Source organism: Lepisosteus oculatus, chromosome 4 (assembly GCF_040954835.1).
Source record: "Lepisosteus oculatus isolate fLepOcu1 chromosome 4, fLepOcu1.hap2, whole genome shotgun sequence".
Taxonomy (NCBI): domain Eukaryota; kingdom Metazoa; phylum Chordata; class Actinopteri; order Semionotiformes; family Lepisosteidae; genus Lepisosteus; species Lepisosteus oculatus.
This window is the reverse complement of record NC_090699.1, coordinates 16,082,050-16,093,342: the sequence shown is the minus strand read 5'-3', so window position 1 is coordinate 16,093,342 and position 11,293 is coordinate 16,082,050. Positions and strand designations below refer to the sequence as shown.

The following is an 11,293-nucleotide window of genomic DNA, read 5'->3' as shown; positions in this document are numbered from 1 at the left end:
AGCAAGTGGCCCTGCCCCGTGTGAGGATCGAACTCACGACCTTCAGATTATGAGACTGACGCACTACCTACTACGCCAACGAGGCCAGCTGCAGCGTTCAGGCCGGAAAGTTTGCCTCACAGGGATTTCAGACGCCTGTTCCCTAATCTTGTGACGCCCTCTGCTGGGTGTTGCATTTGCCTTTTGATCTCACCCGAGACTTTTAGGCTTTGTTTCTGTCGCGAGTCTGTCTTTCACAGCTTACCTAGCACAAGTCTCTCTGGCTGAAATGGCCTCTCTGCTTCAGCGTCGTGCCCTCACTCAGCCATTAAAAACATCACTCGGACCCCTGACATGCTGCCATGAAGTGTCAAGAGAGAGTGGCGGAGACGCACTTAAGCCAGAGAGAAGATGAAAAGGGGGCGTGGCTGCAAAACGCTTCACACTCTCCTCGCAAGGCGTGATCAGGGGTTAAAGGACACCTTTCGGCACACCGAGCGCTCAGCGTACACCTGGAGGATGCGGGCATCGATCCCGCTACCTCTCGCATGCAAAGCGAGCGCTCTACCATGTGAGCTAATCCCCCTCGCTGTGCCTTCCTCCTCGGCGTCGCCTTGTGCCGCTTGTCCCCCTCTTACCGGGCGCCGTCCACTGCCCTTCGCCTGCAAGGCAGTCGGCTTTCTTGACTTATTGATGAAGGTCTGACGGGACGAGCGAATGACGCCTCCCCCCGTCCTCCAGCTCGCTGACAACACAGAAGCGGAAGAGTCGCTGTGGCTCGTTGGTCTAGGCGTATGATTCTCGCTTTGGGTGCGAGAGGTCCCGGGTTCAAATCCCGGACGAGCCCTTTTCCTCCTCTTCCACACTCCTGGGACCTGATATCCACATCACCTCGCAGCGTCTGCTTTCGGCAAACGATGGAAGGTGACTGATGACTGAAGGAGCCTGGTCAATCCTCATCACGTGGCACAATGACAGCGTGCAGTCAGCTGTCCAAGGCGGCAACCTCGTTGCTCGTTCAAAAGAACCCGTCCTGAAAACTCCTCACCGCTATGTGGTAAATGAGCACCGCGATCGCTTGTTGTCATGTGCCATTACTTGAGAAATGCAGAAGCAAAAACCGCCCTCTCTCAGCACCGAAACGTGTGCGGGGCTCGCCTTGCGCTCTCTGCGCCTCGCATATTTGCGGAGCTGTCTGCTCTTCTTTCTGTTTAAGTACTCAAAATACTTCACCGTCCTGCAGAGCGTGATGTGCTCGCTGACAGCTTTCAATATTTGAAGGAAAACTACGAGCTTGATGGCTCGACTGTGAATGTTAAGCAATCGTTGATCAAACGCACGTCTTCTAAGGATTCGTGAGAGTATTCTCAGCACTGTTTTCACTCGGATATACTTTTCATTTGCTAAGCTGCCAAATCGGACGAGAAAATGCTGGAGACGCACTCGGTGCAGACTGAGGTGGGGAAGGAGGCGTGGCCCTTCAATGCTTGACAGCTGAAGGACGTTGAGCGGAGGAGAACCTATCAGAAGTCGCAGAGGCTAAAGGAGAGCACCTGGCTCCCACCTGGAGGATGCGGGCATCGATCCCGCTACCTCTCGCATGCTAAGCGAGCGCTCTACCGTTTGAGCTAATCCCCCTCGCTTCAGGTTTCTCGGCATCATGCTAAGGGAGCACTCTGCCATTTGTGTTCACACCTGAAGAAGGCTCCACGGCCGGAACGTTGTGTTTTCTTTCTTCTCTTTTTAGCATTGAATAAACCTATTCCTTGTATTTTTACAGCTTGCTGTCTGAGGAAGGCTTTAAGTATCACTAAGGATACCAGTCACCCTGGTTTCTCAGTTTTCTCGGCCCTTCCCTCTGGTACACATTATAGGAGCATAAAGGCACAAACTTCCAGATTCCCAGACTGTTTTTTTCCCTCAAACTGTCAGATTACTGAACTCTACCCCTACCACTGGCTCACACTGCTGTTTTTTTTTCTTCTCACACTGCTTGTCTGACTTGCTTTTTTCAAGTTGTCTGTTATTTAACTTGTTGCTGCTGAACAAGACAAACTGAACTGAAGGGTGCTCACCAGTTCTGAGAAGTGTTGTGACACCCTCAGGCTGCGGTTTTAAATCTGTGATCTAGGGTGTTAAGTAGCTGCACCAGCGGACTCAGCCCTGAAGCCCGTAACCTGGAACTGCGCAGGTCTCCCATCTCCTGCATAGAGGTCACCGTTCCTTCCTTAAAGTTACAGCCACACTTGTCTGGTCTGGAATATTAGTGGAGTTGGGCTCCTATAGCATTTTGTAATGCATGGCAGCTAAGCCATAACTATTCAAATAGAAAAGCACACCATTTATTTTAGGAAAAATACAACCCCCCCAACCCACTTTAACTGAAGGGCAGCCTATTGAAATTGTCGATGACTACAAGTACTTGGGACTGGTCATTGACAAAAACCTGAAATGGGACAAATGTTGTGGCACTTTCTATTAAAAAGGCCAACAGAGACTTTTCTTTCTTAGGAAACTCAGCTACTTTAAGGTAGCAAAGGCACAAGCAAAGGTTTATTCCATGCTGAAAAGAGAAGACAGAAAACACAACGTTTCGGCCGTGGAGCCTTCTTCAGGTCAGTCTCGGGCTGACCTTCTTCACACCTGAGGAGGCTCCTCGGCCGAAACGTTGTGTTTTCTGTCTTCTCTTTTCAGTATGGAATAAACCTTTACTTGTGCCTTTGCAGCCTCCGCATGCTGACGCAGCTCCCCACCTGAACTACTTCAAGGTAGATGAAACTATTCTGACACTTTTCTACAAATCATTCATTGAAAGTGTCTTAACATACTGCTTCACTTCCTGGTTTGGCAACAAAAGTACCGGGAATTGTAACAGGCTGGATAAATTAGTGAATATAAGCGTCAGAATAAAAAATAAAATCAACTTCAGTATCCTTTACAAACAGAGGGTGACTAAGAAAGCCAAAAGCATCAGGGAGTGTGTGTCTCACCCCCTCCATCGCGAATTCACACATCTCCCATCTGGGAGACGCCTCTGTGCCCCCAGGTGTAAAACCACCAGACTCAGAAATCTTTCATCCCCACTGCAATTACACTCTTAAACAACGCAAAGTCACTACCTTGTCTCTTGTCTCCTATCTCCTGTAACACTGATGTATCGACATTGATACTGATGTGTGTTTGTCACTGTGTTGTGTTGGACTGTCCCCCCCGTGGACAATAATACTACATGATTCAGGGTAATGGATTGTGGAGTTGATGCCCAAGGCCTGATTGTGAAATTTTTCCCTCTCTCCAGTGGATTCCTTAGGTCCTAATCTCTTTCTGGCATGGTAAAAAATAAAGCTGATTTCTGTTGACCTGACCACATCAAATGTTTGTTTTCCACCTAGTCATTTTGAAAGTGAAATAATGGCTACTGCACACAGTGTAACGAGAGGATGCTTTATTGTGGAGTCATGACTCATTCTATAGGATACAACCCTGCAGACTGCAAACTGACACTCTATTGGAGAAACTGCAGACTGAAGCCCCACGCCTGTTGTTTTCTTCTGAGATCTCTCACCACAGACGAGTAAACACATTTGTGCCGACCCTGTGCATGAAAAACATCAAGAAGTATGTTAATGCCAGTTTTGTATCAGAGTTATCGGTAGTTGTTTTAATTAATTTTCATGTTTTTCAGATCTCAGCACACCATTCCATGGCCAGATGTCCAGGCCAAGATTGGTCAGCCTGGCGTTACCTAAAAGTTGATCTGTTCAATTGACCACTCAAAATGTGGCCGTAGAGGCAGTGTGGAGAGACTGAACGCTACAGCTGTCGGAATCGTATGAAAAGATGCCCTTTGGTCTGAAGGGGTCAACACCCGTCCCAGTTCGTCCTGGACACTGATGACTAGGTGCATGATGGGAAGAAGAGGACTGAGCATTACAGTGCGCCGCCTGCCCCAGAATGAACACGCAGTGAACTCGCCTGGTCTGGGACCAGTTGTCCTCCTCTGTGGCCGCTAAGCCCCTGAGCAGCCATGTCATCTGAAGGCGTTCAGTGCCATCCTTCTGCACGAAGCACTGCCCGACGAAGGAGGTCACAGAGTCTGCACAGAAACAGCACAGGCTGTGAGAGAGACAGCGTGCCATCATCTCAACACTTTCATTTTTAATGGGATGTGCATTTCCCACAGTCATCAGGTTCGCCCACTACTTTGGTGCTCATGAATGAAACGTCTCCACAATGGGGCGGGGCCTAGCCTGCAGCTCCGCCCCCTCCTCTGCTGCAAGAACACACAGCTGTCTGACTGCGCTCCTGGAGAGCTGCTGCCCGCTGGCTGGATTTACACTGCAGACCCCGGCTGAGTGACGGTGTATGAATGGCCAGAGGAGGGCAGCAGATCCTGCACTTTTCAAAACCCTTTTTGAAAGAACGACACCTCTGTAGCAGAATATTAAGGTATGAAAATGCGAGCCAGGAAATCTTGATTCAGTATAGACAGACTTTGTAGGAAAACAGGTAGGAGAAGGTAACTGAAAGTTTGGGAAGACAACTGGAGAAAAAGATTCCCCTACCTGAAAAAGTCCAGTTGACCAGGAACCCAAACACTCTTTGTTGAGCATTGGCAGTGAACATGTTCAGGTTTCCCGTGAGTGGTGACTGCTTGATGACAAGGGTTTTGTTGGCAGTCACTGCAGTAAGGTAGGTGCCGGTGAAAAAGCCATTTCTATCTGGAGCACCGAGAGTCATGTTGGAGCCCAGCTCATTCTTCCACTGTCCTTGAAGGTTGCACTGAAATGACATTCGGAACGGGATCGCAGGGATCGTTCATCAGGAAAAAGGCACACAGCTCTGTATTGAAAAGGCAAACAGAATGCTGGGATATACAGTAAAAAGTGTAGAGTTTAAATCCAGGGAGTGAATAAACTGTATAATTCATCAGTAAGGCCTCATTAGAATATCAAGTACAATTTTGGTCGCCACGCTATATGAAAGATGTTGCAGCTCTGGAATCAGTCGAGAGACGAGAAACCAGATACATTCTGGAGCTATAAGTAATGTCTCACGTCTCTCTGGAGGAACTAAGTCTCTTTAGTCTGAAGGGAGTGCCCCACACTGACAGGCTGAAGGAACTGAGTCTCTTTAGTCAGAAGGGAGTGTCCCACACTGACAGGCTGAAGGAACTGAGGCTCTTTAGTCTGAAGGGAGTGTCCCAAACTGACAGGCTGAAGGAACTGAGGCTCTTTAGTCTGAAGGGAGTGTCCCACACTGACAGACTGAAGGAACTGAGGCTCTTTAGTCTGAAGGGAGTGTCCCACACCGACAGACTGAAGGAACTGAATCTTTGAAGATTTTGAACTGTATTGAAAGACATCAACAGAGTCAATCCATTCTTCAGAATGGACAGTGAGGGATCAAACATTTATTTCCCTTAATTCACTAGTTTGCTTTTACTGTGTAAATAAGTTACTAACATCATTTACTAACTATCCTGCTAGAATAATGGAAAATTACTAACTGCAACTTAAGTGTGAGCTGGCTGCATGCCCGGAACATGAAGGGCAGAACCAGCTTTGGGCAGACTGACCAAAAATGAGAGTGCCTGATATCTGCTTAAGCCATGATTAACAAAATCTAGAAGTACACAATGCCTGCTTAAACAATAATTAAAGGAACCCAAGAATATTCTTACAGTTTATCATGTATCTTGGCTTGACACCATACTGTATATGGTATGGAATTGTACTGGAACTGTTCTGGGTGGGTTTTCTATTTGTGATGTTGTATAAAAAGCATCCTTTTGTATCAGTGAGTTGAGTCAGTGCTTCATCGGCTTTGGCTTCCGTGTGCACACGTACTGTAGTAAAGGTCATGCCTGCTTCATACACACCCGGATCGTGTCTGCTTTGTTGGACACAACAACAGTAAGACATGGACCAGAGTTATCAAATAGAACACACAGGGAAGCACAGTTAAAACTGAGAACAGGAGGTGCTTCTTTACAGAAGGGATGGTGGGAGTGTGGCACAAGCAGCCCTGTCATGTTGTTGAAACCACTGTCCTCAATTAAATAAGTTCATGGTGAAGCATTTGCAACAGCACAAGGTCTCTAGTAAAAAACTGAGCAAGGAGCCATCTGTACTGTCATTGAAAAAAACTATAAGAAAATACACAGTCTATTTTGTCACTAAGAAAGTCCTATCAGATCTTTTCCTCAGACCGTTAAGTTTGGGAAGACACAAAAATATTACTGTAACTGTAACTGACCTTGTGGGTCACCTGCTGTGATAGATGCTGCCCTGCACTGCTTGTACTAAAGTGCTGGTGATTCATGCAGCACAGGGTTCAAATTGCGTATGGCTTATTAATTAGGGGTGAGCCAAGACACCCCAGCAGATAAGCAGCTTACCTTCTTGATGACAAAGCACTCAGCCCCAGCGATCCAAGAGATCAGCGTGAGAGAGAGGAGGACCGTTCCCAGTCTCGTGTTGGAAGAGGACATGTTGTGGACGATTGGGGCGTCTCCGCTGTGTCTCCTGTCTGCAGTAGCCTGTTCTGTCAGAGCAGTGAGAGTCGGGACAGTTTGCGCTCACTTATAACTGCTCCGTGCTGTCGGTTAAGATATCATCACCTCCCTCTTCAGTCAATAGAAGGATTGATTTTCCCTTCATATTTTTAAGACAACTTCCTTAAAAGCTGATCATGCCTTCAGCCCCTTAAAGTGCAAATACTCATCAAGTCCTCACTTACACAATGAAGATCAGATCAGGGGTATATCTAATTTGTCACACGCCCAGTGTCTCCTTTCTTAATAGAAACTTAACCAGGTGAGTTTTTTAATTCAAAGATGATACTGCCAAGAGTCACACTCAAGAGTAATAATATTAAGCATATTAAGCCCTCTTCATGTGTAACTAAATTCACCATCTCAATAGCAATGCTACTGGCGAGTGCTGCAGAACACAGTCCCATGCACTGTAAATTCCAATTTGTCTCTCAGTGCAGAAATCATTACTGCAATTTAGTTAATCTTTTTTTACAAAATCCAGAGTTAGCATCCTTATTTACATCTAAATTCTTAGTATGTTTTAGAAAAAAAATAATCGCAGGATCAGTGACATCACCATCTGAAAAGGAAGTTAATGTCCCACCGCCCTGCTTTCTGTTGGCCCATTTCGTTAATTAATGCAGACATGAAGCATGAGAATTTGGGCTTTACTTTTCAAAAGCGAGTGGAGAAATGTGTTCACCCTGATCACTCCTGGTTTATGAAGGGTTACTTTTCTGCAGACAGCTTCCACCACCTGTTACTTATCACACATGAAGCTCATAATTCAAACACTCCTTGCGATGCATCTTCTCATTGGATACAGGTGAAGCCAGCTGTTGGGTTTAAATGAAACTTGGTTAGTATCAGAGATATTCAGCTTGGGGGAAGTTTGATTAAAATGAGTTTCTACAGGGTCGATTAAAAGTGTGGATCCACAGAAAATACACATTTCTTCCGTACGAAACTGGCTTTGAGATGGACATGACGCCATGACCCACCGGAATGACCTCTCACCAGATCTTACCCCACTAGACTGGAACATCTGGAATCTGTGCTTTACACCCCAAAATGAAACTGTCACGGCCGACATCCCTTCCTCCAGAGGGCGCTCTTATCCTCTCTAGGTAGTCCTTTTAATTATTACTTCCTGGTGTGTCTAGTTCAGTCTCTTATCTAAGTTTTCTTCCCCCAGCCTTCGGGACTTGGCTTTGGAAAATGGTTGTCTTATGGCCTGCCTACCACCAGGCTTCACGGGGAAGTCTGAGGGTATAGGCCAGTAGTAGTCACCCTGACCTTCTGAGCCCGGGGCCTGGGACGAAGCCCCATATTCCTGGTTCTTGTTTTTTTTGTGTGTCTGTTCCTGTTTTGTCTCCGGATGGATTTCCTGATATATGGATTGTTTCCTGATTCTCCTGTGGAACCTGGATTTGTTGGGAGTGGATGCCTACCCTTCACTTCTGCATGGACTTCCCTGTCATCACAGTGAGCACCAATAAACCTTGTGTGTCTTCCCTCAACTCCGTTCCCTATTCCTTTCCGGATTGGCCGCCTCGCATAGGGTCTTAAAATACTCTTTCCACGGGAGCCTCACCCGGCAACCGTTGCAGAAACAGGGTTTAGGGTTAGGGTTCGGGTTAGGACTAGGGTAATGGCTAAGGTTAAGGTTAGGGCTAGGGTTAGGTTAGGTTTAGGGTTCACTGGGCTAAAATGGATTCTTTCATTAGCAGCTTTATGTGCGTCAGTGGCAAGCAATTCAATTTTAAAGCACTACAGCATGCACAAAGGGGCAGAGGGTCGCTAAATTCACGGTTGTATCATTGGCCTTTTTAACTACAGGCCATCAGAGGGAGTCTGTTGTGTCATAAAGAGATGCTCAAGACGAAAAGCAAATCCCATGAAACTGCAAGACATTTGATTGGCAGATCTCTCCATGTTGTACAGCTCTGGCATTGCTAACCCCTCAGCTGTCTGCAGGGCAATAGAAAACCACAAGGATATAAGATCAACCAACACTTATCTATGTGGAACAAATTCTAACAGAGGCGTTAGTGTTCTCAACGACGGATTCAGGAAGGAAGAGCTTGATTTCCAGGACTTCACTTCACATTTTAATGTGCCAGGATCATCTCTCCTCATATCTCAGGTTACATTCCAAGTTAGCCACTTCTGGGTTTCCCAGGGGGATCGAAACATCTTATTTATCGGATCAGGTCTCGGGTGTTTCCTCTCTGGTCTCTGGTCTCAGCTGCACACTCACGCCTGCTTAAACACACTGTGAAAAATCCCCGACATGGTTCACACTGTGGGGAAAGATCTCATTTCAGGAGAAGGGCAAACTGAATAGAGTGTAGTCCGGTACAACATATTTCATGAATCTAAAATAATATCACTGTATTTAAATGCATCTACTAGCAACTCAAGAGCCCGTATGGGCTGAATGGCCTCCTGTCATTTGTGTGTTCTTAGAAAAAGTTGTTTCTGCTCTGACACAAGTATTCAAAATCCTAACCGTCAACCCAGCGGATTTACTCAGAGTCATCACTGAGACACGAACCAGACGCACAGGTGGAATCTACGTGGAACCGCATTTAAAACTTAAAACACAAGGCACTAGTTTACACAGAGGGTGGTGGGAGTGGGGAACAAGCTGCCCAGCCATGCTGTTAAAGCCGATACCCTGACTCAGGAAACAGCTGGATGAGATCCTCCAGTCGGGACAGGGGGCATTACGTTACACGGAGGGTGGTGGGAGTGTGGAACAAGCTGTCCTGCCATGATTAAACAAAAACAGCAGGATGGGCTGAAAAGAGCCCACTACAAAATGTGACAAGTGTAATGTTGAACCTTTGTTCTTATTTACTGTGGAGTTCGAAGAAGGAAATCACGGAGACGGGTGTCGTCTTCAGCAAGTCACAGTATCAAGTATATTTTCAGCTTCTCTCACGGCGCTGGGGCTCACTTCTCCCCTCCGCATTGTCATTCAAATATGATACAGAACTACCCTCTTTTGTCATCAGCCCCAGCCTGAAATTATAGAACCTATACGGTACATGCCAGCTTCTACGAAAATATCCCTGGGAGCTTTTCAAACACAAATGAAAATCAGTGAAAGTACAAAGATACAGTAAATGTATGTCAAATGGACAGATCTTGGAGCTGTGCTATGGACCAATAGAACCTGGTCCCCCTGGGTCCTCATGTCCTGGAGTTAATCCATATTCTGACTGTCCAGTTAGGGGTCACAGGGGAGCCAGAACCTATCCCAACAAGCAATGGGCACAAGAGCACTGACATCCTGGACATCATAAGGCAGACACAGACAGACACACTCGCTCACACCACAGCCAGTATTGCCAGACGTCACTTCCCCCAGCAGCATGTCTTTGGACTATCAGAGGAAATCAGAGCAAAGACACTTGAACACAGGGAGAACATGCAGACTCCACACAGACAGCACCACATGTCCAGAATTGGACCCAGGACCCCAGTGCTGCAAGACAGCAATGCTCACCACTGCACCACTGTGCCACCTACGTACCGGCTTCAACAACACAACTGGGCAACTTGTTCCCCTCTCCCACCACCAGTGGATTATCACAGATTATATTGAGTAAATCATCAAGGAGGTATTTTATTTAATTGGGAATATGGAACATAGGTCAGTACAGCACTCCAGCCACAGTAAGAGAGGACTTAAAAACAATGTGACATTAGTAAGATGATACAATTGTTGACGAACAAAAACAAATTCATCATTTAGACACGTGACAACCAATTGTAAGCTCTTTGAAGTCTAGTGTTCCTCAGGCCTCGGTATTGGACATCCTACTATTCACCATTTACATGTTCCCATTTGGTCACCTATTAAAATCACAGGGTCAGAATTATCATTTCAATGATACTCAAATCTATTGCGTAATTGTTCCTCTGATATAAAAAACTGGATGACTTCAAATTTCCTTCATTTTGACAGCACCAAAACTAAAGTTATGGTTCTCGGCACCTCCCATTCACTATAATAATAATAAAAACTTTATTTTTTTGTAGAACCTTTAAAAGTGGCTTCTCAAAGTACTTTACAGTAAACAAGTACACATGTATGTAGGGCAATACAGTAAGCCTATCTGTGGATGCTGCTGTACTTGAATTTCAATCTAGAATTGGGGGTGATAGCTGATCCAGGCTTGATGTTTGGCCCACATGTGCAAGATATTGTAAAGACATCATTCCTCAGAATGGCATACACCTCAGAAATAGCAACAGACTATGTTCTTTGTCATCTCTGACTGTAGCAATAATGCTGGTTAACACCTTCGTCTTTTCCCTATTTTGACTACTGCAACTATAGTCAAAATTACTGCACTGTAGTGGGGTGTCTAAATCTAAACTGAGCAATCTTCAATATGTCCAGAATTCAGCAGCCAGCATCTTGACCGGATCTAGTGCGAGTGATCACATTACTCCTGTCCTGGGGTCATTGCACTGGCTTCCTGTTAGGCTTCAAGCTGACTTCCAATTGCTCACCTATAAGGCTCTGCCTGGCTTGTCACCTCAGTACCTGGTTGACTTACTATCCTATTCCCCACCTCATGGCCTTTGTTCGTCTGCTTTGTGTCTCCTATCTGTCCCCCGTCTACACTATGGGTGTCAGAGCCTTCTTCTGCTGCACCCCAAAGCTCTGGAACTCTATCCCCAGGCCACTGTCCCCGAGACGAGAGGATCCCATTCTTTAAGAATGATTTGTAGCTAATTATCCACTTACTAATGGTAGTT

General features: G+C 46.1%; 1 protein-coding gene and 4 non-coding genes across 5 annotated transcripts; 1 reads left to right on the top strand and 4 right to left on the bottom strand.

Annotated features, from left to right (window-relative positions):
* Positions 1–12: 12 nt before the first annotated feature.
* On the bottom strand, positions 13–85 carry trnam-cau (transfer RNA methionine (anticodon CAU)). The gene has a single exon. It is a non-coding gene; the product is annotated as a tRNA-Met (tRNA).
* Positions 86–492: 407 nt separating this feature from the next.
* On the bottom strand, positions 493–565 carry trnaa-ugc (transfer RNA alanine (anticodon UGC)). Its single transcript has one exon. It is a non-coding gene; the product is annotated as a tRNA-Ala (tRNA).
* A 189-nt stretch (positions 566–754) lies between these two features.
* trnap-ugg (transfer RNA proline (anticodon UGG)) lies at positions 755–826 on the top strand. The gene has a single exon. It is a non-coding gene; the product is annotated as a tRNA-Pro (tRNA).
* Positions 827–1,544: 718 nt separating this feature from the next.
* trnaa-agc (transfer RNA alanine (anticodon AGC)) lies at positions 1,545–1,617 on the bottom strand. The gene has a single exon. It is a non-coding gene; the product is annotated as a tRNA-Ala (tRNA).
* Positions 1,618–3,409: 1,792 nt separating this feature from the next.
* LOC107077279 (avidin-like) lies at positions 3,410–6,588 on the bottom strand. Its single transcript, XM_015346202.2, has 4 exons — positions 6,380–6,588; positions 4,545–4,761; positions 3,955–4,075; positions 3,410–3,574 (listed from the first exon to the last, which is right to left on the bottom strand). The coding sequence occupies exons 1-4, from the start codon at positions 6,470–6,472 to the stop codon at positions 3,541–3,543; spliced, it is 465 nt and encodes a 154-aa protein (XP_015201688.2). The 5' UTR covers positions 6,473–6,588; the 3' UTR covers positions 3,410–3,540.
* Positions 6,589–11,293: the final 4,705 nt, after the last annotated feature.

Bases quoted from the DNA above. Each gene is read 5' to 3' on its own strand.
- LOC107077279 (XM_015346202.2), bottom strand. From the start codon at position 6,472: ATGTCCTCTTCCAACACGAGACTGGGAACGGTCCTCCTCTCTCTCACG. The intron at 4,762-6,379 runs GTAAGCTGCTTA...ATGTCATTTCAG, and splicing joins AGTGCTTTGTCATCAAGAAG to TGCAACCTTCAAGGACAGTG. The intron at 4,076-4,544 runs GTAGGGGAATCT...GTTTCTGTGCAG, and splicing joins GGTCAACTGGACTTTTTCAG to ACTCTGTGACCTCCTTCGTC.